The following is a 27,682-nucleotide window of genomic DNA, read 5'->3' on the forward strand; positions in this document are numbered from 1 at the left end:
AATAATAGTTCTTGATAGAATTTTTAAATAAAAAATTATACACAAGTTCACTTTTTAGATCCAATGATGTATCAAGAAAATAATTAGATGTTTAGTTGATAATCAATCATCTTTTTGACATATTACTAAATTTAAAAAATTAGTCCAATTTTTGAACCCGAATAAAAATACTCTTTTTAAATAGAAGCTCGACAAAAAGTGATATTCTCAAACAAGACGTTAATTAATCTTCTTGGCAATTTCTCCACCATTAACAAAAATGAATATTTCAACTTAAAGAAGAGATAAGAAAATAAAATACCCAGAAGTTCCATAATAATATATAAATACAGAAAAATAGTGCCATCAACGTCATTTACTTCAATCAAAGGACCATTTCAAACAATAATAATATAAACTAGAAATATTATAACCAAAATCTTGAGAAACAAGTAAAACAAGAAAAGTAACAAGTACGTATCTAATACTGATGGTGGGAAAGGTATATAACAGATGCGCAAAGCTGTAAAATGAACCAAGCTAATCCAGCTGGACTTATTTTTTTGATTCGTTAAAAGTTCGTTTGAGATCAATTTGTTATGTAAATAAATCAAACTTAAATCTATTTTGAAACTCAATCAATTTTCAAGTCAAATTTGAACAATTTATTACTCAACTCGACTCGATTTGTTTACAGCCCTAAACTCATGGGCGTGAATGAGGGTCGAACTTATGACTCCTACTGCAATTCAGCAGACGCAATCCTGTGCAATTTTCGTAGTTGAGAAACTGCAAGGTAACTAAGAACAGAAAAAGACGAACATTAACAACTAGATAATATTTGAATTTTCCGGCTCCTTGGCTTTGAAATCAAATATACAATTGACCACGGCTATAAAAAGTCGATCAATGGACGGCATGGCCTGTGTATGGTTGGATTAGAATTTAGGAATTCAAACTACTCTGTTCAATGGAAGGAGAGTACATGGAAGTTTCTACTTGGTTCTGGTCATAATAACCTATTTCTTCCAAGAAAGAAATTGCCTAGTAAAATACCTACCAACACATATTCGCATACATATATATATTATATATACATATAACAACTTGCTTATTTTTTACAGAATATATATTCTATTTATACCACCAGAAATCATTTCACATCCATCATCAACTTCTAGTTGCATTAAATAATCTTCAAGCATGTTTGTTATGAAATTCCACAAATTCTTGTGTTTTTCTAGAGTTGTTAATCTCTTAGCGATAGCAACTCTCCTAAGTGGTTTAATTATTCAAGTGGAATGCTTGAATTTCAATTTTCCAAACTTCCCCAGCGAAGATGATTTAATTATGACAACCAATGCGAGTATATTTGATGGTGCCATTCAAGTGACAAAAGAAGCTCGCGGAATAAGTATTACAGACTTGTCCGGAAGGGTATGGTATAAGAAACAGTTCAAACTATGGAGCAGAAAGAAGAACATCACAGCATCGTTCAATTCGACGTTCGTTCTCAATATCTCTCCCCAGAGTGGTCCTGTTGGTGAAGGACTGGCATTCATATTGACCACGGAAAGTGGACGTGGCTCTATCCCACAAAACAGCCAGGGAAAATGGCTCGGAATTGCAAATGCAACCACAAATGGTTCAACAACAAAGGACATAGTTGCTGTTGAATTCGACACAAAGAAGAGCTACCCAGATGATTTCGATGATAACCATGTTGGTATTGATGTAAACAGTATTAACTCCATTAAGCAAGTTTCTTTAAATGACCATAATGTTAATATTTCAAGCGCACAAGATGTCACCGTCAACATTCAATACAATGGAACATCGCTTTTTGTATTCATGACAAATGAAACGGTAGGCAGCCAGTATAATCCAATACTTTCAATGCCTCTTAACCTCTCTGAGTTTCTTCCGGAGGATGTTTTCGTGGGGTTCTCGGCTTCCACCGGGGAAAACACCGCGCAGCTCAACTGCGTAAAGTCTTGGCAGTTCGACAGTACAGAAATAGACGATGCAGCTGACCAGTTGTGGGTTTGGATCGTGATTGCGGTGATTTTGGTTTCTTTGATATGCGGATTCTCACTTTTATGTTATTTGAGAATGAAGTACAGAGGGCAGCAAGTACGCGATGATGATCGGAGGGACGTGGAGCAACAGATTCAGAGTTCAGCAACGGCCCCTATGAAGTTCCGGCTGAAGGAACTTAAACATGCTACAGGGAATTTCAACCCCAAAAACGAACTAGGGAGAGGAGGATGCGGGATTGTCTATAAAGGATTGTTAGACAGTAAAGAGGTAGCTGTGAAACGATTTTCCAAGGATTCGAGTCAAGGGAAGCAAGATTTCGTAGCTGAAATCACCACAATCGGCAATCTCCATCACAAGAACATTGTGAAATTAATCGGTTGGTGCTACGAATGCAACGAGCTCCTTCTCATATACGAGTTCATGCCAAATAGGAGCTTAGAAAAGCTTATATTTCGCAACAAAAGTCAAGATCCCGAGGACTCCACCTTGAGTTGGGAGATGAGGCACGGGATAATTTGCGGTGTGACACAAGCATTAGATTACATTCATAATGGGTGTGCAAAGAGGGTACTTCACCGCGACATCAAAGCCAGCAACATAATGTTAGACTCCGAGTTCAACGCTTGTTTGGGAGATTTCGGACTAGCTAGAACCTTTCAAGTGGGTGAAATCACTCACCACTCGACGAAAGAGGTAGCAGGAACACCGGGTTATATGGCACCAGAGAGTTTTCTTACGGGTAGGGCTACCGTTCAAACAGACGTCTACGCCTTTGGTGTTCTGTTACTTGAAGTTGCCTGTGGAAGAAAGCCCGGAAATCAAAATGATCAGAATAACTATAGCAATGGCATCGTGGGTTGGGTATGGGAGCTTTATAAGTCAGAGAGGATCATTGATGCTATAGATACCAGACTGAGTGGGGACTTTGACGAGGAGCAAGCAGAGTGTGTGCTCAAGCTGGCATTAGCCTGTTGCCATCCAAACCCGCACCAAAGGCCTACCACGAGAACTGTCCTCCAGGCTCTCACAGGCGAGGCAGCTCCACCACCTATCCCAAAGGAGAAACCGGCTTTCATGTGGCCACCCATGGATCCATCATTCAAAGAAGATTTGAATAATTGCTCTCTTGAAATAGGTGAAATTACACCAATTACTGTACAGAATGGTAGATAATTGATGCCACAGCAACATGTCCATCCACCGGTGTGTTTATATACATATGTAAATCTCGAGGCCCTAAACTTTTAGAGAGGGTCTGTAAGTAGCTATTAGGAGCTTTGGTTAATCTTTTGTATTTGTTCTTCAGTCTAGTGCCATGTTTAAGTCTACTACTGCTCATTCAAGTTCTTTAATCAAGCCCTATGAGGATTTGTATAGATGGCCTTATTCAACATTTCAGGCCTTGTCATGAAGTGATGCTGTCTCAACAACTTTTTGCGTTTCTCTAAGTTGTTAGTCTCTTAGTGATAGCAACTAACTGGGAGATTTCAATGTTAATCGAGTGGAATGTTAACTATCTATAAGGCCATCTCCAACGGTTCATCAGAATCATTACTAAATTTGAATTTAGTGCAAAATGACACCTTTTTTTATTCAACGGCTTATCAAAATGATATCAAATTGAGGACGCTCCAAAATTTTCACCAAACTGAGGAGCTGGGGCAAATTTCACCATTTTACTGTGCATGTACATTGGTAGTAGGGCCCACCGGACGTCCAACTGGTCGTCCCCCCGATCATCTGGATTACACAGAAAATGAAGAGCAGTAGCCATGGTTTGGACTGCAAACTGGCTTGAAAAGTTGGTTGCTTTTTGTGGTACCAAAACGAAATTCCTTACCAACATTAATTCATGGATAGCAGAGACAAATGCATTGCATGTAGATTTAAATTTGTATCAAAATTAGTCGTTCATTTAGCAGGTGCAACTCCAATAAGGTTACCGTTGGTTTTGCAAAGGATTTGACAAAGCTACCGTTGTTGTGGTTTATAAAATAAGACTCTACCAGTTATTTAATTTCACAATATCATTGCAATTTTTATTTTATTTGTGCTCTGGTTAACTTCAATCTTCACTTTTTATTTCATTTGTCTTCTCATTGTGTGAGCTTCAGTGTATATGATTTCTTCAATTTTTCACATTTTTTTCCCCTTCTTTTCTTCTTTCTTTTACAATATATTTCACTGTGTGTGTGTTGGATGTTGTATCCTATTAAATTTTCTTAAAACTATGGAAGATTTTGAAATATTTGAGAAATCACAAAATTTAGAGCAAAACGCTGATATTAATTTTGGATCTCTAACTTTTCGTGTTTCTCGTGGTAAAGCGTTCACCATTATGGAAGATGAAACTTTATGTAGATCTTGGTTGGCCGTCTCTCAATATCCCATTACTGGTAATAGTCAGCCCATGGTAATATTCTGAGAAAGAGTACTCTTTTATTTTAATTCACAATTGAGTGGTGAATCAAATCGAAACCGTATTTCTTTATCTCACCATTGGTTTGTCATGTGAAAGGCAATTAATAAATTATGTGATTTTCTTAGGCAAAAAAGTGGAACAACTGAGGCAGACATGGTAATTTTTATTTCTGTTATTAAATATCAATTTTTTTAATGGTCAGTCTATTTGTTATCGAAATGTTTACAAATTTCATTTTTTTAGGTAGCTGAAGCTAAGCACATGTATCATGCAATACAAAAAAAAATACTTCACATTTGATACAAGTTGGGATATTTTGCGCCGAAGTTATAAGTTAGATAAAATTAGAACACAACCCAAAAAAGCCACGCAACAAGCATATCCATTTTCGAATTCAGCAACTAAAGGTGAACCTTTTCAACCCAACAACAATATTGCGGTGGACCAACAACTGACTAATACATCAACACGACCAATTGGTACTAAAGCTGCGAAAGAGAAGTTGAAGAATCAAGCAATTCACGATATTAGATTTGATGAAATGGCTGCCAACCAATCTAAATTATTGAAGTATTTCCAACTATCTCCGCTAGAACTGTGAAGCGAGATGAACAAAAGGCAATAGACCATAAACAAAAGGCTGCAGAGCGTCGAAGAAGGGCCAAGGATAGAGATTAGCAACTAAAAATATTATCTATGATGAATGAAAAAGAACAACGAAATGAGGATCATAAAATAATATCAATAAACATGGAAAATTTAAATCCTATGTGAAGGGCCCATTATAATGAGCTTCAACGACAAATCTTATTTTAATCAACAAATAGATTTCCTTAACTGTTTCATGAAGATCATGATTTCTATTCAATTTCTTGCCGTGTATTTCTACATTGCATTTTAATCTGTTTTCTATAGTTAAATCTATTTTGATTATATATATATTGATAGTGGGTTCAAAATTTGAAAAATAACATGTGATTGATTTGTTATGAGTACCAAGTGTATTGGTTTTTTTATTTGTATCTGTCAAATTAGTATGAAGAGCTCAACATCTAAAGTCTGACAATTGTAAAAAATTATGAACAGCTACCTCTCTCATGATTGAGCTCACAAATCATTTTTATTTTGAGCCGTGCTTCGGACCCTAGTAGAGGTCGCACCCCCAGTGACGTGGCAACATGGAATTGGCAGAAAACATAAAATAAAAAAATAATAAAATAATAATTTTTTTTTTTAGACCAATCACACGCGACCCCAGTACCCCACTGGGGTCCGAAGCTTTTTCCTTTTATTTTTTAAAAACAAAAACAATAATAAAAACACACCTACTCCAAATCATTTTTAAAAACAAAAATGCTACAAACACACAAATCATGCTCACAAATCATTTTTGAAGGATTCAACTGTAAATCTATCATTTGTGTGGGGTACAATTTAGGATCGAACTCCAAATCATTTTTTATCTAATATCTTTTTATATCAGATTTTTGAATGAAATTATTATTGAAGGCAAAAAAAATGAAAAAGATTTAATGGAGAGAAAAAGAAATGGAAAACGAATTGAGGAACAGAAATAGAGGGAAAAAAAATTCATTTTTCCTGTCTAGTCGACTGGCCGATCATCCCCCCAAACATCCAGTGTGTTTTGATGAAAGCCGTTGGAGTGACTGATATCAAATTGCAGAACACGCTTTTTTTTTTTTACTCAAATTTGATGAAAATTCTGGTGAACCATTGGAGATACCCTAACATTTCCCTAAAAGATAGCAAAACAGAGTCTTATTATCGCAAAAGCAAAATAGCTTTTGGTGCCATTCAAGTGACAGGCAATGCCCGTGGGGCTTCTATGCAAGAACCACAGCTCGTTTCAAAATATACTGAGAAAATCAGGCAAATTTGTCAGATCACAGCTTGTTTCTGCAGCAATATGCAAGAACCACCCGACACGTCAACCCAGTTCTAATAGTCTTCAAGTATTGCAATACAAAATCACCAACTAACAAGTAAAATCAAGTGCTAAATGCCAGACTCACAAAAGGCGGCCAAAAAAAATGCATTGTTCATAAAATATTTTACTCAAAATTTCATTATACTAATTAGAAGGATAACAATAATTCACTTTGCAGAGTTATTTTTCTTTCAAATGGCGAATATATTTAGAATCCCCGTATGCATGTAATACATTTCTTTGAATGGGCATGTGATAACAAATCTAGATGAAGTACTTCACTTACACCTCTTTTCTCCAACAGAAACCCAAGTGAAACAAGACACGGACTTAGGCATAGTCAGTTTGTACGGTCAAGTCATGTACGCCCAAATCATGGTACAAGCCATGCACATATTGGAGTATCGGGCGCTCGTCCATTCCCTTCTTTACCTGTCAATGTTGACCACAAAAACACCAGCACACAAAATGCTAATTAGAGAATACAATAGGAAACGAAGGGATTCATTCAGTTAGAAGAATACAAGGCCATTTAGTGGATCAATAAAAATTATATACAAAAATAACTGATCAGTAATATTACCTGTAGTGTGAGTGATCCAACAACACGACCCGGCACCAGCTCCCAAAAACGTGCTTGAGAAACTTCTGAAACATCTTCCCGAGACATTACCTAATCAAACTAATATTAGCATCTTCGATAACCCATCAACCAAAAACTGCACTCGAAATTAAAAAAATCTAAATTTTTATACAAAAGAGATGTTATCACCTGTCTCCAGCATTTACTCAATGCTGAGGATGGAATACTAGGTGGTGCCATTTGGAGTAGGACGCCACCAGTTGCTCTAAACAGTGGCATGACGAGCATAAAAACAGTGACGGAAACCAGTCCCAAACATAAAACTTCAGCATTTTTAACCCTGAAATACAAGAAACATAAAATATAAGTGAACATGAGCAAAAAGAAAAAGAGGCATGAAAAGAGGTAGAGAGGTGCGGGTTAAAAAGGGATTACCCAAGGGTCAAAAGCCAAGATGCCAAGATCAAACCTGCACTGTGAAACAATTGGCATACCCCGAATTAAGATGGATCTATAAGCATGTATACATGTATATAAATATATATACATATAAGGGGGAAAGGATCCAAGAATACAAACTGCTGGAAATTTGTGTTAATAATAAGATAGTGGCATGTATATAATATGATAGTGGTGTTGGTGGTAGATAATGGCATGTATAGAATATGTGATAGTGGTGTTGGTGGTAGATAGTGGCATGTATATAAGTAAGAATTTATGTATTTATTGATTGTTGTTGTATATTGATATTCTATTACAATGATTCATGATGTATTTATTGATTGTTGTTGTATATTGATATTCTATTACAATGATTCATGATTCCTATATATAGAAGAGGGTGAGTGTGTAGTAGGTAAGGAGTAGGTGAAGTGGAGGTGGTAGTGGTGTAGTGGGTTAGGTTTAATGGAGTAGGTGAGGTGGTAGTGGTGTAGTGGGTTAGGTTTAGTGGAGTAGGTGAGGTGTAGTGGGTTAGGTTTAGTGGAGTAGGTTTAAGTGGGTGAAGTAGGTGATAGGTTTTAACAGCCCCCGCAAACTCAAGGGGGATAGGAACTAGCCAACTTGAGTTTGGAGAGAGTAACAAAACAAGAAAATAGACGAATACATAAAAGAAAAGAGGATAGGAGACACTGTATGGTCGTGTCAGACCGATGGTGAAGACACCGTATGGTGGTGTCATAACGTTGTAGAGGACACTGGATGGTTGTGTCAGACCGATGTAGAAGACAATGTTGTGACAGTTATTGTGACAGTTTACGGAGTCTTGCTGGACCCTTGTAGAAACTAACCGGAATCAATGTCGGGACAGTTTACAGAGTCTTGTCGGACCCATGAAGGAGCTAACCGGAATCAATGTCGGGACAGTTTACAGAGTCTTGTCGGACCCTTGTAGAAACTAACCGGAATCTATGTCGGGACAGTTTACAGAGTCTTGTCGGACCCTTGTAGAAACTAACCGGAATCAATGTCGGGACAGTTTACGGAGTCTTGTCGGACCCTTGTAGAAGTTGCACCCTCAAAAGGTGTGCCCAATTTTTCAAAAGGCGTGCCATCAAAAGGCATGCCCAATTCATCAAAAGGTGTGCCGGACATGATGGCGAGGCACGTGAGTGTCTTGGTTGGCGCGCCCGTTTGTCGTCTGGCGTCAAGTGGCGCGCGATACGCGTGGCTGCCTTGGTTATTTAACCAAGACGAAGGCTGAGGCTGAGGCATACCATTCTGAAACCTCTGAAACCAACCCTTCTCTGAAAAAAACTCTGCCTCTGCGGAGAGAGAAACTGTGGAACACTTTGTAGCCCAGAAAAATGGCTTCGTCTTCCCGCGGGCTGCTCACCCTCTTTCCCGACCTCAACGAGTCAACAAGAGAGAGAACTGGTGCGGTGGCACTGGAACCTCAACCAAGCGCCCCGGAGTTTGCTCCGTTGAACTTTGCGATGCGGTCAGTGGAGCAAAGAATGGCAGTGCAGTCGGATGTGGAGGCCAATCAGTATACTTTGAAGGTATGTGTGGAAAGCATGACGGCGGTCACAAACTTGTCGAACCGGCTGCAGAGTAGGACAAATGAGGTGCAGCATTTAAATGCCCGGCTGGCTCTGCTCCAACGCATGTATAAGGATGCGCGAGCAGAGATCAGTGTGCTAAAGGCAGAAAACAAGGAGCTGAAGCGGAAGGCCACCGTGATGTTCCGATTCGGAGGGCCACCATATGCTGCAGTGGAGGAGCAGGGAGGAGGCAACTTGCTTGGTGGTCTAGGAAGCACGGAGGCAACACCGTCAAGGGCCGCGCAGGACGGAGGCAAGAAGAAGAGACCGGCGGCAGAGTAGATAAGAAAAAATCCCGCCTGTGGATGTGTTTTTTTTTTTTTTTTTTTATGTAAAAAATGTGATCGGGGTTGATCCCTGAGATTAATAAAATATGGTTTGTTGTGCAAATTTGTAAATTTAAATTTTTTTTTTTTTTTTTTTTTTTTTTGAATGGAAAAATTATGTGTCAAAATAATATATTATAACAAAAATTTAAATTTTTTTTTTTTTTTTTTTTTTTTGAATGGAAAAATTATGTGTCAAAATAATATATTATAACAAACATATATATATATAGTAAAATAAAAGAAAGTGCGCTGGATTATGGCTCCAGGCCTCTTTTTGGTGAAAAGAATCAGAATATATATATATATATATATATGATTATTTTTGTATTAAAAAAAAATAAGGAAAAGGCTGAAAATGTTAAAAAAAAATTGTGGGTGTGCTGGAGTGGGTTCAAAAGTGGACTGATAATGAGTACGAAATAAAAAAGAAAAGGAAAGTGGGGAACAAGCACCAATAAGCTTTATAATAAAAAAATTTTGGGCGGTGCGTGCATGTGGACTGTGAATGATGATTTTTGGGGTGGAGCTCTAGGTGACACTGATGGCTCCTCTCCGCAATAGTCCAGCTCAGTCTGCAGGTAGGTATGTCAACAGTGTTTACTCTGGATCCTCCCTCTTGTTGTCTCAAAAATCCACTGATAGAGTTTTTTCAGTCCATGGCGTTCACCAGTTTGAAAGCTGAGTTTTTGCTGGTTCATGGCCTGGGTGTAGAGCTGAGAGAGCGAGTTCGCAGCGCTACAAAACGTCGAATACATCGTTCGATCAACCTCGTCGAGGCTCGTCGCCACAGACTTCCTCTTCTTCCCCATCAAGAATCTACAAACCCCCCTTACTTTTCGATTCGATCTCCGCCAAAATCACAAAATCAAATACATGAAATTCAATTCGATAAAATCACGATTCGAATACAGATTTTGCTCTGGCAATCGGTGGGGCTGAAATCGAACTACCTAGAGGGAAACGTTTTGGAGGACAAGGAATTGGAATCTCGGTTCTGTTGTTGCACAAAGTTGGGTTCGTTGTTCCTAAATCCTTGTGCAATATGATAGTTCTGGAGGCTCCTACGAACGGGACTTGACAGAGAACGATGAGGAAGAGAACGATGCTGCTGCGGCTGCCGTTGCCGACTTGGACGACGCCGATGGAGGTGATGATTTACAGAGTGAGGTTGCAGAGACCAAGGTGAAAGGAGAGGAGGTATGTGTTGGGGTCCGGCGGGCGGTGAAGGCAAGGTTGCCGCCCGCCGGAAGGTGAAGATCACCTAGAGCTAACCTATTGCTCTGATACCAAGTAAGAATTTATGTATTTATTGATTGTTGTTGTATATTGATATTCTATTACAATGATTCATGATTCCTATATATAGAAGAGGGTGAGTGTGTAGTAGGTAAGGAGTAGGTGAAGTGGAGGTGGTAGTGGTGTAGTGGGTTAGGTTTAGTGGAGTAGGTGAGGTGGTAGTGGTGTAGTGGGTTAGGTTTAGTGGAGTAGGTGAGGTGTAGTGGGTTAGGTTTAGTGGAGTAGGTTTAAGTGGGTGAAGTAGGTGATAGGTTTTAACAATATAATATGTTAGTGGTAGATAGTGGTAATATATAATATGTAAGTGGCATATAATGGGTTATAATGATGTTTGTAATATCTCCTATATAAGGAGTGTCATTTGGTCTTGTAAGATAAGAAATTTTGAATATAACATAAATATATTCCTTCTTCCTTATATTTATCAGAGTTCTTCTTCCTCATATTTTCTAAGTTGGTATCAGAGCAACAAAAAACACAGCAGCCCTAAAACCGTCATAGCCATGTCGGAAGTCACGTCCGAAACCACTTCAACCCTTGCCGCTGCCATTCCGGTGAAAACGTCCAACTCTCACTCTGTCCAAATCACCACCATCCGCCTAAATGGTGATAATTTTCTCCGCTGGTCACAATCTGTCCGGATGTATATCCGTAGGCAAGGAAAGATCGGTTACATCACTGGTGACAAGAAGGCTCCTGCTGTTAATGATCCGCTATTCGACAGTTGGGACGCTGAAAACTCCATGGTTATGACATGGTTGGTCAATTCCATGGAGGAGGATATAAGCTCTAATTACATGTGCTATACTACTGCACAAGAGTTGTGGAATAATGTTAGTCAGATGTATTCTGACCTAGGAAATCAATCTCAAGTTTTTGAATTAACTTTGAAGTTGGGAGAGATTCGTCAAGGAGATGATTCCGTCACCAAATATTTCAATTCGTTGAAAAGGTTGTGGCAGGATCTTGACATCTTCAACACATACGAATGGAAATCGGTTGACGACTGCAACCACCACAAGAAAACTGTGGAAGACAGCCGTATTTACAAGTTTCTTGCCGGCCTCAACATTGAGTTCGATGAAGTGCGACGAAGAATTATTGGCAAACCTCCTCTCCCATCCATTGGCGAAGTATTTGCCGAAGTCAGAAGGGAAGAGAGCCGAAGGAGCGTCATGCTTAAGAAAAAATGTACTGGTGAATCAATTGAAATTTCTGCTTTAATTAGCGATGCTGAGGCCAACAAGGCTGCAAATTACCAGCGCAGGTTTGATGATAAGCCACGGGTCTGGTGTGATTTTTGCAACAAGCCTCGCCATACACGCGAAACGTGTTGGAAGATCCATGGCAAACCTGTCAACTGGAAAAGCAGCAAACAAGGAGAGAAGAATCGTGGCTTTCCTACCGCTAATGAAGCTTATTCAGGTCCCTTCAACAAAGAGCAGATTGATCAACTCTTAAAGCTGATAAAATCCAACTCCTCATCCGGTACTCCTAGTGTTTTGTTGGCACAAACAGGTAGAAATCCTAAAGCCTTCTCTTGCCTAAACTTCTCTCCGTGGATCATAGATTCCGGTGCCTCCGATTACATGACTAGTTTTTCCCATTTATTTAGTACCTATTTCCCTTGTTCTGGTCATGACAAAATTAGAATAGCCGATGGTAGTTTTTCACCTATTGCAGGAAAAGGATTTATTAAACTAACTGAGAAAATTAATCTCAATGTTGTTCTTCACGTCCCCAACTTAGCCTGTAACCTTTTGTCTGTCAGTAAACTATCTAAGGATTCTAATTGTCGTGTTACATTTTTTGAATCCCATTGTGAATTTCAGGACCAGAACTCGGGGATGATGATTGGGCGTGCTAGGATGCTTGAAGGTTTTTACTACTTTGATGAAGTACCTGTTAGTAATAAAAAAGCTCAGAGCTTTAATAGTACTAGTTCAATCTCTGTTCGAGAAAAAATAATGCTATGGCACTATAGGCTAGGACATCCTAGTTTTCTTTATCTGAAACATTTATTTCCAGAATTATTTAAAGGGATTGATTGTTCTTCTTTTCATTGTGAAAGTTGCATTTTTACAAAATTTCATCGCTCTACTTATTTGCCAAAACCTTACCAGGCTTCCAAACCTTTTTATTTGATTCATAGTGATGTTTGGGGCCCTTCTAAAATCACTACTCTTTCTGGTAAAAGATGGTTTGTTACATTTATTGATGACCATACCCGCTTATGTTGGATTTATTTGATGAATAAAAAATCTGACGTGAAAAATTTATTCACAAATTTTTACAATATGATTGAAAACCAATTTCAAACCAAAATTGGTATTTTACATTCTGATAATGGAACAGAATATTTCAATGAGCAGTTGGGTGAGTTTTTGGAAAAAAAGGGAATTTTTCATCAATCTACATGTCGGGATACCCCTCAACAAAATGGCATTGCAGAACGAAAAAATAAACATCTACTTGAAGTAGCACGTGCTATAATGTTTTACATGCATGTTCCTAAATATTTATGGGGTGAAGCAATTTTAACAGCCTCTTATTTGATAAACAGGATGCCTACAAAGGTGTTAACATACAAAACACCTTTTGATTGTCTCAAAACTTTTTTTCCTGACACGAGGTTGTTTTCTGATTTACCCGCCAAAGTTTTTGGATGTACTGCCTATGTTCATGTTCCCAGTCAATTTCGTTCAAAACTTGACCCCCGTGCTATAAAATGTGTTTTTTTGGGTTATTCCTCAAACAAAAAGGGGTATAAGTGTTTCGATCCTCAAACCAAGAAATTTCATGTGAGTATGGATGTGTCATTTGTGGAAACAAAATCCTATTTCCCCAACACTTCTCTTCAGGGGGAGACAAGTGGAGTAGAAGACCGTTTTTGGGATATTTCTATCCCGCTCCCCAATGTCATTTATCCTACACAAAAACCACATCTGTCTGAAAATGATCACTTAGGAGAACCAAGTTCTATGGTGCCTAGTCAAGAAGATTCTTGTTTAGGGAGAGAAGTACTACAAAATGATCTAAATCCTGAGCTTCAGGTTTATACTAGGAAGCGATTTCATCTGAGGAATAATGACCCGAATGTCCATCCTAATGACCCGAATGTCCACCCGAGTTCTGGCATCGAAATTTTAGGTAATCCTATTCCTTCTATTTCCGACCTTGATGTTCCTATAGCAATTAGGAAAGGTGTCCGAAATTGCATTAAACATCCTATTGCAAATTACCTCTCCTATCAAAGACTGTCTAAAAACCATAGAGCTTTCACATCTAGGATTTCACACTTGTTTGTTCCAAGGAATATACAGGAAGCATTGGATGATCCGAATTGGAAATTAGCAGTCATGGAGGAGATGAATGCTTTAAGGAGAAGTGGTACTTGGGAGATAGTTGATCTACCCAAAGACAAGAAAACAGTTGGGTGTAAATGGGTGTTTACGATAAAATGTAACGCAGATGGAAGCGTTGAGAGATACAAGGCGAGACTGGTGGCTAAAGGCTTCACTCAAACTTATGGGATCGACTATCAGGAGACGTTTGCTCCTGTTGCTAAAATAAATTCCATCAGAGTACTGTTATCTCTTGCAGTAAATTCAGATTGGCCTCTACATCAACTTGACATTAAAAATGCATTTCTCAATGGTGATCTTGAAGAGGAGGTGTTCATGAGCCTACCGCCGGGATTTGAGCAGAGACTTGGAAGCGACAGAGTATGCAGATTGAACAAGTCATTATACGGACTCAAACAATCACCAAGAGCGTGGTTTGAACGCTTTGGAAAGGCAGTTATCAGTTGTGGCTTCTCGCAGAGTCAAGCATATCACACAATATTTTATAAACATTCAAAAGACAGTAAAATTGCAATTTTGATTGTTTATGTTGATGACATCATTTTAACTGGTAATGATGAAGCAGAGTTAGCAGCCCTCAAAGAGAAACTCGCAAAAGAATTTCACATTAAGGATCTGGGAGCCCTCAAGTATTTCCTCGGAATGGAATTTGCAAGATCCAAGGAAGGTATATTCGTTAATCAGAGAAAATATGTTCTTGATCTCCTTGGAGAAACAGGTATGCTTGGTTGTAAGATGGTGGAGACTCCGATCGAGCCTAACTTGAAGTTACAAGCTGCTAAGGCTGAAGAAGTCAAAGAGAAGGAACAATATCAGCGACTTGTAGGGAAATTGATTTACTTGTCTCATACGCGGCCTGATATTGCCTTTGCAGTCAGCATGGTAAGTCAGTTCATGCACTCACCAGAGGCAGAGCACTTTGAGGCCGTTTATAAGATCTTAAGATATTTGAAAGGAACTCCAGGGAGAGGCTTACTGTTCAAGAAACATGGACATCTTCAAGTTGAAGTATACACAGATGCAGACTGGGCAGGAAGTGTTACAGACAGGAGATCAACATCCGGATACTGCTCCTTTGTAGGTGGGAACCTAGTTACATGGCGGAGTCAAAAACAGAATGTGGTAGCTAGAAGTAGTGCAGAAGCAGAGTTCAGAGCTGTTGCCCATGGAATCTGTGAAGTAATGTGGATTAAAAGAATTCTTCAAGAATTAAAGCTTTCTCACCCGACACCTATGAAGGTCTATTGTGACAACAAAGCAGCTATATCTATAGCTCATAATCCAGTTCTACATGATCGCACAAAACATATAGAAGTGGATAAACATTTCATCAAGGAGAAAATCAATGTTGGCATAATCTGTATGACCTACCTTCCAACAGGTGAACAATTAGCTGATGTGCTAACGAAGGGACTACACAAGAAGCAATTTGATAAGCTGACTAGCAAGCTGGCTATGGAAGATATCTTCAAACCAGCTTGAGGGGGAGTGCTGGAAATTTGTGTTAATAATAAGATAGTGGCATGTATATAATATGATAGTGGTGTTGGTGGTAGATAGTGGCATGTATAGAATATGTGATAGTGGTGTTGGTGGTAGATAGTGGCATGTATATAATATGTTAGTGGTAGATAGTGGTAATATATAATATGTAAGTGGCATATAATGGGTTATAATGATGTTTGTAATATCTCCTATATAAGGAGTGTCATTTGGTCTTGTAAGATAAGAAGTTTTGAATATAACATAAATATATTCCTTCTTCCTCATATTTATCGGAGTTCTTCTTCCTCATATTTTCTAAGTCAAACATATCAAATCAGTAAATGCACCAATACATCTTGTAATATGTTGGGGGAAGAGTAAACCTTACCTGCGAATAGAATCAGCAAGAACATGCAGGCAAACTGAGTGGTAGTTCATATCTTCTGCTTTTCTATAAACTGCAAGCAAACATGCAACATAAGAAGAATGAAGAAACTTTGATACCCAATGCAACTTGTTCTAAACTAAAGTCATTCTATAACACAACATACACAATGCAGTTTTTATAGTTTAAATATTATGGTTACATCAAAATATAAATTAAATTAAAAAATAAAAAGGAAATAACGTCAGTTGAAGCAGAACAAATAGAGCCAGGGAAACCAAACCATCAATATAGCAAAACAGCAAGGCCGGTCCAACACTTTTGGGGGTCTTAGGCAAAATTTTACAAAGGGATTTTTATATGCAAGTACTAAATATAATAATTTTTATCCCTTTTGTAATTCATTTTTCTTACATGTCTATTCTTGTAATCAAGATTGGATTAGCCCATTTACTATTGGGGATCATTGAAAAATTGCAGGTTTTTCTTTTGTTGTGCCTTTAGAAAATGAGGTTTATTTCTCTTGCATGACCTTTGGACAAGGAATGAATTGGGGATCTAGGAACAAGGAGAGTTTTTATTTTGTTGAGCAATTGGAAAAGGAAGGTTTTTTAAATAGACCTTAGATAAAAAAGGATTTTATTTTTTTGGCCAAGGCATAGACAATGCCAATTTTTTTAAAATTTCGTTAGGCATCTAGACAAGAAGAATTTTTTTTAATTTTTATTTTGTGAGGCCAGATCAAAGAGGGGTAAAACTACGGAGCTTGGGAAAATTGGGGGCCATAGGCAAACACCTAAATGGCCTAAAGGAAGGGCCGGCATTGCAAAAGAGGGTGGCTTGGCAGGTTGAGTACAGATTTTGCAGACATATAAACAAAAAACTCCATTGAATTCTGGGACTTGAGCAACCAGGGTCATCTCAACACCAATAAGAGATAACTTTTTTCCTGGATGTTAACATTATGACTGTACTTTGAACTGTTGACTATGTAATTTCAAGTTGGATAAAACATCTAACTTTCACATATGTTTAAGCTTCCCAATCAACTCAAAATAGAAATTAAATTATAATGAGATCAAAAGATATAACAGCAGCTAGAGACTAACCAAGATTAATGCGAGCATAGTTCCGGAAGAACCAAACACCAATAAGATTCACCAACAAATTTGTCACTGCCGAAACAATCAAATAATGCCTAAAAAAAATAACAATTAGCAAATATTCAAACAAACAAACAAAAAAAAAAAAAGAAAAAAAAGAAAGAAAGAAGGAAAAATAAAAAACCCCAAATTAAGAATAATCCATATGTGATAGGCCAACTACAAAATAAGAATAAAGAATTCAGTAAGGAGAACTTTTAGGTTGCATTTGGATTTATAGATTTGAAATAAAAGGATTTGGCACTAAATCATTCAAAGAGAATAATGCAATTTTAGATTTGATGATAGTTTATATATGATTTCAATATTGAATTTAATAGCTTTACCAAAACGAATTTAAAGAGAATAATGCAATTTTATAGATTTGATGATAGTTTATATATGATTTGAAATAAAAGGATTTGGCACTAATCATTCAAAGAGAATAATGCAATTTTAGAATTGATGATAGTTTATATATGATTTCAATATTGAATCTAAAAGCTTTACCAAAATGAATTTAAAACAACAATGTAAAAGTAGTTATTTCAAATCCTTCGTTCTAAGAATTCTTGTTGTAAAAAAATCTTAATAATTTACCCTTTTTTTTAAAACTACACTCTATCTACCCTTCAGTTTCACAATCTACCTATAATAGTCAACTCTCATTTACTTTTGTTAAATTTAACCTCAAATCCTTTCATTTGAAATTCACCTATCCAAACGGAACCTTAATTTTGGTTGACCCATTGATTATTGGTAAATGGTGCCAAGTGCTTAGATATATGAAACACATTATAAGATAATAAAATGTAAGGTTCAGTCATGTGAGATGATAATATGGAAGTTTACCTCTCATGGGAAAGCAAGAAGATTATGCTCAATATTCAGAAAAATAAAATAAATAAAAGAATACAAAACAATTTAAGATAACTATCCATTGAACTTACTGCAATAAAGACACACAAACACAATAGATCATTTGCTAATTAAAGGGTATCTTACTTGTGCTCAGATTCATCTTGTATAAATGCATGAAGTGCTTCCACAGCTAAAGAGAAGGACATAAACAATAGAAACAGCTGTCTACACATGCAACACAATCAATGTAATGTTATGTTAGTCCAAGCAATGCAATTAACAAGAAAGAGTGCCACTAACGCCACGACTAAGAAGTTAATTCCACACATTCTTCTTATGAATAACATATATGCACTTTCTACCCCATTAACACACGAAGAAAAAAAAGAAAAAAAAGAAAAAGAAAAAGAAAACCATCATCAAGGCTCAAGTATAATGGAAAGGACGGTTTGGCCCAACGATAAGGGTTGCCATTAGTCTCCCTAGTAGTGCAGAGTCAGGGAAACAACTTCTCCAAAAATGGGATAAGGCTGCATTCATCCTGCTTCCCTCCCCATATCCCATTTTAACGGGGACCTCATGGTCTTGGTCACCCCTTATCAAGGCTTAAGTATGTTGGAAAGGAAACTAATGTTCAGCCGCTGAAAATTTCTGTTCATGAAGTGTGCAGCAGAAATCCAGATCTTCAGATGGATAGCAAGTCCACAAACTAAGCAAATTCGTGCAGGAGTGGGAATAGCATCAGTTGAACATAAATAAAATCCGAGAAAAAGGACTAGGATGTGCATTGTTCATGATCATAGACAACAAACTAAAGCACCAGAGAGTAAGAGTGGCATGGCTCTTGTTTGTGGGTATACTAGGTCAATGGGATATGTTTTCCAAAGTAAGAGTTGATAGACTAGAACTTGCAGTAAATTGAAGAATTCATCTCTATAAGGTGCAAGGTTAAAATCAAAGTACTGCATTTTAGCCATTACTACCAATAATAGCAATCAGGAAATTTCAAATACTTACAGCATTGGTGAAAGCAGATAAAACTTCAAGCCTCTTGTACCTAGTTAGTATAAAAGAACTCTGATTAATTAATTTGCTAGATGCATTCCAAATGTCAAAATGTAACAGTTCACACAGTTCAAGCAAAACATGTTTGACCAGTACATAAATATTGCAGCAACCAGACAATATCAAATAAAAACAGTTTTAGTATTCAAATCCATATATTTTCCAAAATGAAAACCCTCCAATGTGTGAAACCGTAGATGTAGGATATAAAATAATTTCACAAGACAAAATGGAAAAAATGAAACTACTACCAAGCGAGTTAACAAGGCAATTTACAGTAGTTCAGTTGCTTTCATAAACATAAAGATAGAAATTTTGATCTCACCCATAAGTGTAGAGTCGATCACTCTTTTTCCGTGAAGCAGCCATTGCAAACAATGAAAATGTTAAGAGTCCACATCCAAATGTCAAATGAAAAGCATCAGACACCAAACCTGGCATAGAATGAACAACAAAAGTTAATCAATACGGTGGAGAGTAAGCAAAGGAATTATAGAATGATCTTAAAATGAAGCTCCCTTACTTCCAATTAACCAATACTATCATATGTCAAGATACAAAATCTTGTGCATGCAAGCACACAGAACAGAACATTTGAATCATGTATACCATTATATAAAGCACACAACTCACTTGGTATGAACAAATTTGTCACACAATTTTGATTCTCAAAAAACACATTTTGCTTTTTTTTGTCTTTGGTGAAAGTTTTCAAAATTTTCGAATATTTACCTTGTTTAGTAGTTGCCATAAGGACCAAAAAATCACTAAGCCAATAACTGCTATCTATACACTACCTACGACCTGGTCTCTATCCATTCTCACCCATGATTCTTGCACATTTTAGTGTGTTTATTGTGTACACATTCCAGTAAAAGAAAACATACACACATGAGAAGAATATAGATTGATTCTAGCAGGTGATACGAAAATAAGCACACATACAACGTGTAAAATTTAAAAACTGTAACTGAAACTAAGGCGGTGTTTGGGAAGGATTTTTTTTGGTTTTTTTTTTTTATTTTTTTTCACTAAAAGGCAAATTAATTACAAAACCAAAAAAAAACAAATCCAAACAAAATACCATATCAAACCCCATAATCATTTCACTTTTTCTCTCACAAACATCACATCCAACCACAAAAAAACCCACTTCCCAAACACCCACTAAGAATGTCATTGACTCATTGTCCAACAGACAACCCATACTTCCATAGTGTGTAATTTGCAAGGTTATCATTGCACATCCATTCCCATATCTTTAAAATCAATTCCTAGAGAACAAAGCAGGAATTGAACTCATCTATATCTTCTATCTATCTATACTATGGGGTGTTTTAGGAAGATAATTAAAAGTTGACTTCTTGACTGTATGTAACTTTTTTTACTATTTTATGTGAGAGGTGATGCGATCTAAAATGAATTAAAAAGTTGACTTTTGACTTTTAACCCATGTTCTGAAAATGGGCTTATATATATATAAAGTGAATACTCATGTTGGTGTCCTGAAACCTTGGCTTCTCTACATGGCAAGTGAATTTCTCAATTTAATATATATATATATAGAAGAGGGTATTGGAGGTCTGTTGGTGTATGAGGATGAGTGGAGGTTGCAAATAGATAGGCTGTATGCTGTAGTTCAGAGGTCAGCTGATGCATGCAGTTGGTAGGCATGCTGTTGTAGGAAGCTGGTCTGCTCTGTGCAGATGTTAGGAGGGTAGTGGTATTGCTAATGCTGCTGGTAGCTGGTCTGCTCTGTGCAGCTGGATGCTAATGCTAATGCTAATGCTAATGCTGCTGGATGCTGGTGGTATGTTGCTCACACAAGGCCTCAGTAAGCAAGTCTGCTTTTGGCCTGTTGCTGTAATGTTGCTGGTTAGGGACTGTTAAGGTTGCTAAGTGTGTTGTTCTAATTGTTGCTGGTTCTCTGTTATTTTTTCCTTTCTCTTTTTGGTTCTTTTGATTGGTGCCTCACCAATCATGGGTTAAGTGCTAGCAAAGGATTGTGTTAACTGATCGGTGCCAACTGAGTTGGGATTAGTAAGGTTAGTTTTGATGCTGTTGCACTTCCCTTCTTTGTTGATGTAAGTTTTCGCATGTATCTTACTTTCTTCGTCAATAAAGTTTTATTTTTGCGGATCAAAAAAAAGAAGAGGGCAAAACTTGAGCCTAACACCTTGGATTTGATAATGAACAGTCGCACATAAAATGTAATTTTTTTTCTCACTTATTTAATACTAGTACTATTATAAAGTGAACACAGTGTCCCAAAACTTCTCTATTGTTATGCCAAGTGTCCATTTCTATATTCAAAACAAAAATAAAAATAAATAAAGGAGGGGAACATCAAACATTTTGTTTGCTAAATTGGCATCCAATATATAATAAATATTTTGTTTTATTCTGAATCGTATTCCAACCGCTAGTATATACGTATATACATGGGCAAAAAAAACAAAATTTAGAACAGTAATTCACTTGCAAAGAGATTGAGAATCGCACCTACACGGCCTGAAAGAAGGCCAATAAACAATTCAGCAGTTGAATACGCAACATTGAGGGAGATCATCAAAAGCAACCTCTTCATTGGGCGATTACCAGACCTCATAATGCTAAAACCCGATAACACAAAAAACAAAACCGAGTATTTCTCATCCGAACCCTTCTCTTCTGTCCATCTGCTCTCACTTTCGTCCTGTGGATTAAAACTCGGCGGAATATCTATGCTCGACGCAGTCCGAGAAAGAAAAGGCTTCTTCACAGGATCGTTCGAATTCGAAATCACAGATATCGGCTCGGCCGATTGATTATGAAACGAAGTCTGGCGTGAAAATGCGTACCTTCGATCGAACTCGGCGTTCCACGATCGCGGCGATTCAGTTTCGAGTTTCTGATAGTGAAAAGATGTGGTCTTCATTGTTGCGAAACTCGAAGAATTTTCAGACTCGAATCAGAAGCCCCAAATCAAAGTTTACAATATGAGAAAAAAATTCGATTTTGAAATCCGATTGAGTGAGGGGGTGAGGGATTGAATGTTGTTGGTCGAAGAATTGGTGTTGTGTGATCGAAAGTGGCGATTTTGGTGAAGAAATGATGAAGACTTTGATCTATAGACTGTAACTGCATATGGTGGTCTTGGGTGCGAGGAGAAGGGGAGAGAGAGAGAGAGAGGGAGAGTGGCGGAGCAGGAGCCCAAGTCAAAGAAACGAAGACGACTAACGTATTGATATCTCCATATTTCCTCTTCTCTTTTTTTTTTTAACTTAATTTTTATTAAAGTTTTATTAAAAAAATAATTTTAGTAAAATCGTGGTTAAAAATTATATACTTGATTTTATTTTTCAAAAAATACTTTTTAGAAAATTTTATTTTTTTATTTTTCATATTTTTTTATTTTTACTGATTTTTTTAATATTTTAAGCAATTGTTTTAATTTTTAGGCATACCTAACTTAAATGTATTTAAAAAGTAAAAATTTGTAAAGAAAATCTTTTAAAAATTCACTAAATACCCAAAATACAAAAAAAAATATATGAGAATTCAGTAAATTTTTTATATTTTTATGTATTTATTAATTTTTTAAAATATTTTTTCACAAATTTTTTACTTTTTAGATACATCTAAGTAAGGTGCATCTAAAAAGTAAAAAAAAATGTTTAAAATTTAAAAAATATTCACTAAAAACAAAAAAAAAACACAAAAATCAAAAAAACTTAGTTTTCAAAAAAATTAATTCAAAAAACTCAAACCAAACACATTGATTATTTTTTAACAAATTTTTTACATATGTCGTTAAAATAGATAATTAATAATTTTTTATCACAATTTTTATAAATTTTCTGTGAATTTTACAATTATTGTTTTTTTTTAACAAATTTTCAAACTGTTACTAAAAATTAAATTAGTAAAAAAATTTTAACGATTTTTTAAAACTATCGCTAAAATTTAAATTAATGACATTTTTTGTAATCAAATTTTTAAATTATCACTGAAAATTAACAATTAATTACTTTTTTAGTAATGTTAGATAAAAAATGTCATTCAGTGTGTTTGGTTTCAATTTTTTGAAAACTAGTATTTTTATTTTTCAGATTTTTTTTGTTTTTAGTAAATATTTTTTAAATTTTAAGAAATTTTTTTACTTTTTTAAATGCAACTTACTTAGATGTATCTAAATAGTAAAATGTTTGTGAAAAAATATTTTAAAAAATTAATAAATATACAAAAATACGAAAAATGTATTGAATTTTCGTTTTTTTTTTTTGTATTTTTTGATATTTAGTGTATTTAAAAAAAATATAAATATTATACTTTTTAAGTGTATTTATGTTAGGTGTATCTAAAACTTAAAAAAAAATTGCTTAAAATATTTTAAAAAATCATTGGAAACATTAAAATACGAAAAATAAAAAAATAAAATTTTCTTAAAACTGTTTTCTGAAAACCAAAACCAAACAAGTTGATTAATTTTTAAAAGACCTATTAGACAATAAGTTTGCTCATAAGTCCCTCAAAAATTTTTGATTATTACATGGAATTTTTTTTTTTTTTTACTTGACATGGAAAATATTTAAGATGTTCAAAAAGTTTTACAATTTTACCCATAATAATGTGTTAGAATATGTGTCAATTTTTAATTTGTTACATAGTTAATGATGGATGACCCAACTCCTTTGTCACATTATTGTGAATAAATTTATAAGTCTAAATATATGAGTTTATAGCATTATTCTTATTACATATATGTAAAAAATATATATATATATATATATATATAATTTTTATGATTTGTTTTATTTCATTTCAAAATACTTCGTTTGCTAGCCACGCTTTCTTCACCCCATACATATATATATATACATATATATATATATATAGCTATCTATCATCAATAGCCTCATCACCAATTCCAAACTCTTTAAGCCTTCGTTTGGAAAGTGGGTCAGCTTTTGATTTTTTTATTATTTTAATTTGGGATTAAAAAATTTGATTTGAGAAATATTTTTTGACTTTTTAACTTTTTGGTGAGATGTCGATATGTAATATTATTAAATTGCCCATGGCAACTAATTTTGTCCAACTGTGACGTCATCACGCACTTTCTCGTTTTTTTTTTTAAAATTTTATTTTTATTTCGGCGGCCGTGCTATGGAATTGTTGACCCAAATGGTTTTTTTGGTCATTTTAATATTTGTTTTTTTTATTACATTAATTTGGTTTTTTTTTTTTTTTTTTGGTCTTGGTTTTTTCATGCGTTTTTTTATGTTGATTTTAAAATTATTTTTTTTATTTTCTGTATAATGATAAAAAGTGAGGTTTTAAATAATTATCCTGTGTATTTTAAGATCTTATTTATTTTATTTTATTTTATTGCAAATGGTTTTTTATGTGTTTTTTATTTTTATTTTTTTTATTTTAATTTTTGTTTTTCATTTTCTGTAAAATGATAAAAAGTGAGGTTTTAAATAATTGTCCTGTGTATTGTAAATAATTTAATTTTAATTTTATTTAATTTTATTTTATATATTTAAATATTCAAAAAATTTAAATAATTTAAAATATTAATATTTTTAATTTAAAAACAACTCTACACTCAAATTGTAACCAAACACATAAAACAAAACTTAATTAATTTTTATTTTTAATTTTAATTTTAATTTTAATTTTATTTTATTTTTATTTTAAATATTTAAATAATGTAAATAATCTAAAAATTTTACCTTGGCAAAAATTTAAAATAAATATTCAAAAAATTTAAATCGTAAAAATTTAAATATTCAAAAAATAATTTTAACAAAAAAATTTAAATAATTTAAATATTCAAAAAATTTAAATAATTTAAAAGGTTAATATTTTCAATTTGAAAACAACTCTACACTCAAATCGTAACCAAACACATAAAATAAAACTCAATTAATAAATTATTTTTAAAACTCATAACCAAACACATAACTCAAAACTCCATACTACTTTCACAAATCTACACTCAAATCATAACCAAATACATAACAAAAAAATTAAAATATTTAAAATATTTTTATAAATAGAGTTTAAATTTATTTTTATAAAATATTTTAACAAAAAAAAAATGTTTTTAATTTTTTTTTTTTCAACTTTTTTTGTTTTTTCCTGGGAAAAGGATTTTTTTGGGAAAAGGTTCTTTTTTTTTATTTTTCATGTGCTGAGGCATTCATGTGGGGTAATTTCGTAAATTTACATTGCCTTTGATTGTTGTCCAACACCTCACAATTTTTTGTCCTTACTTGGCTAATTAAGCCTGTTTTGTCCTCACTTGGCTAAAATAGCCCAACATTCCCTTCCCAAACACAGGCTTAACTCTTTCTGCTCTCTAGTGTTTGTTTTTATATATAAAAGTTTAAGTTTAGTTTGAAATGTTTAGTGGGTCATAGTGGGTGAAAAGTAAAAATTAGAATTAATATTATGATGACTTATATTATATCTTGAGTTACTATAACATGTTTTATATATATTTTGAATTATTATAATTTATTTTATGCAAATTATATTTTATAAATTATATTAGCATTTTTAATTATGTTATTTATTTTATGAATCTTATTTTATATACTAAGGAAAATCATAGATATAACGGTTTATTACAATATGTTTTGAATAATTATTTAATAAATACCATCACGGAGGTCCCATGTTTTGGGGACTTAAATAACCATTGGCCCTCTGATTAGTTACTTTGTGACCCTCTCTTTGTCATGGATCCACTGACACTCTGAGTTCTGGTGTGGAGCAAAGTGCTGTATGGAGCTAAGTACTACACTATTGTGGGAGCCATCTCTAGAGTTCGTACGAGCTACCTCTTGAGTCCATACATTTGTTCTGTTCTGTATCATTGTTATGATTTATGGTGTGGAGTAAAATGTTATACGGAGCTCAGTGATATACTTTGGTGGGAGCCACCTCTAGAATTCGTACGAGCCACCTCTTGAGTTCATACATCTGTTATGTTCCGTTTTATATCATGGTTATGATTATTTTGTTTATATGATTTCTGTATTATATGTCAAATGATCTGCATTATATACTCTGTATTTTAATATCAAGTTTTGTTTAGCCAATAATTATTCATGGTGAATTTTATGCCCTTATGCTCTCAGTATAATATTTCTCACTCTGCCATGTGCTTATAGCTGTTTACTAATTTTCAAAAAACAATGGAATTCAGAAATAGCTTTTGCAGAGTCTTAGACGTGGGGCTACAGAATGGACACACATAGCACTTTTATAGTATTTATAATTCTATTCTTCATATGTAAATATCGGTCTTTTTGGTCAATAAATTTTCTTATAAAAATAGAAGCTCCAATGATTTTTTTGGTACCCTCACTTAAATATTTTTTTTCGCTCACGTTTAGTAATTTGTTTAAGAATTGGCTGGAGGTAACTTCAGTTACTAGTCATCACGATGCTCAACCCTTGGGCACGGGAAGCGGGTCGTGACAAGTGATATCAGAGCCAGGTTTTTAAAATTATTTTTATAAAATCATTAGAGCATAAGACAAATGCACAAATACGATGGGGGAAATGTTGAGCTAGATTATAGGTCGTATTTAAATTAAATATTTGTGTAGTTAAGATGAGTTATTTGTTACTCTATATATAATTGTGTATATCTTTCATGTATATGCTAAATAATTTGAAAGAAAAAAAATTCAAACAGGTATACTAAAAAAAAAAATTTATTTTGACTTTTTAGAAGTGAGTTCAAATCTATAATCTTTCAAAAGTTATAAAAAATTTATAAAAATAAATGGAAGATTCATGAATAAAAGAAATGGAAGTTCATCTCAAATTCCTTCAACTCTTGCATATGATTCTGTCATTTCATTTCAGTCGCTTGTTTAATTGTGTTCTCATTTTATTTTCATTTTTTTTGAAAAAAAAAAAACAATGAAAAGTTTTTAAAGTCACCTATTGTTTCTTGTGGGTGTTAATTTCCGACCACACAACCAAACGGAGAATTCAGCTGGAGAGCACCGGCAGAATAGATTAAGCCTGAACACCTACCAACAAGAATATGAAAATACCACGGTGGTTTGTCCACCAGGGGGCGCTCCGACGATCAAGTCAGTAATCTATCTCTCTTAAAGATAACAAATAGTGCTTAACTCACTAGACAGAACATAAAAAGCATACTTTAGACCCATGGAAGTGCCTCACTTTTATAGTAGTCAGTGTCCAACTTCCCCTAGAAGTCTTACTTCATGGGACTCTATCCTTTACAAGGATAACATTTATCACAACTCACACTATTCAGATTAAGATGAACTTTCTCAAGAGTCTCATCTCTATCCAAATAGGTAGTTTGATGTCATTTAGGACTCTAGTCCTCTATCCAAATATCTCAGATTCCAGTATTATTGCACCATATCTCGGCATCATGGTCTGCCCGCGTGGTACCTCGGCTAACAACCTCGGCCACGTGGACTACCCAAAAATACGTCCCCACAACTACTCCATAGGTTCTATTACCTCGGCAAACTGAGGTGATGGAACCTATACATGTACTCCTCCGACTAAGATCGTGACTTGTCGGCGCCAAGAAATAAGGACTCATATGTCCACTCGTCAAGAATCAAGAATCAAGAACCATCATGTTCTATCTCATCCAGGTCCAACATCTCAACAGAGATCACATTACTAGCAGTGATCATGACTTGCTAGTTCAAAAACATCAAGATCTTAGTATCATCTCATCAAAAAC

The 27,682-nt window shown here is 35.0% G+C and overlaps 2 protein-coding genes across 2 annotated transcripts; one reads left to right on the plus strand and one right to left on the minus strand.

The window, feature by feature from the left end:
• The first annotated feature begins 1,094 nt into the window (after positions 1-1,094).
• Positions 1,095-3,449, plus strand: LOC114282286 (Concanavalin A-like lectin protein kinase family protein). Its single transcript, XM_028224937.2, has one exon. The coding sequence runs from the start codon at positions 1,183-1,185 to the stop codon at positions 3,190-3,192; it is 2,010 nt and encodes a 669-aa protein (XP_028080738.2). The 5' UTR covers positions 1,095-1,182; the 3' UTR covers positions 3,193-3,449.
• A 3,048-nt stretch (positions 3,450-6,497) lies between these two features.
• LOC114282296 (Cation efflux family protein) lies at positions 6,498-22,176 on the minus strand. The gene is made up of 10 exons (XM_028224945.2): positions 21,445-22,176; positions 19,268-19,376; positions 18,895-18,934; positions 18,022-18,098; positions 16,984-17,072; positions 15,878-15,947; positions 7,408-7,446; positions 7,162-7,312; positions 6,973-7,062; positions 6,498-6,821 (listed from the first exon to the last, which is right to left on the minus strand). The coding sequence occupies exons 1-10, from the start codon at positions 21,857-21,859 to the stop codon at positions 6,720-6,722; spliced, it is 1,182 nt and encodes a 393-aa protein (XP_028080746.1). The 5' UTR covers positions 21,860-22,176; the 3' UTR covers positions 6,498-6,719.
• Positions 22,177-27,682: the final 5,506 nt, after the last annotated feature.

The sequence above is a fragment of the Camellia sinensis genome, chromosome 10 (assembly GCF_055761805.1).
Source record: "Camellia sinensis isolate YWXY chromosome 10, ASM5576180v1, whole genome shotgun sequence".
Classification (NCBI taxonomy): Eukaryota; Viridiplantae; Streptophyta; class Magnoliopsida; order Ericales; family Theaceae; genus Camellia; species Camellia sinensis.

Bases quoted from the DNA above. Each gene is read 5' to 3' on its own strand.
- LOC114282296 (XM_028224945.2), bottom strand. From the start codon at position 21,859: ATGAAGACCACATCTTTTCACTATCAGAAACTCGAAACTGAATCGCCG. The intron at 19,377-21,444 runs GTGCGATTCTCA...ATTCTATGCCAG, and splicing joins CCTTCTTTCAGGCCGTGTAG to GTTTGGTGTCTGATGCTTTT. The intron at 7,063-7,161 runs GTGATAACATCT...TAGTTTGATTAG, and splicing joins TGAGTAAATGCTGGAGACAG to GTAATGTCTCGGGAAGATGT.
- LOC114282286 (XM_028224937.2), top strand. From the start codon at position 1,183: ATGTTTGTTATGAAATTCCACAAATTCTTGTGTTTTTCTAGAGTTGTT.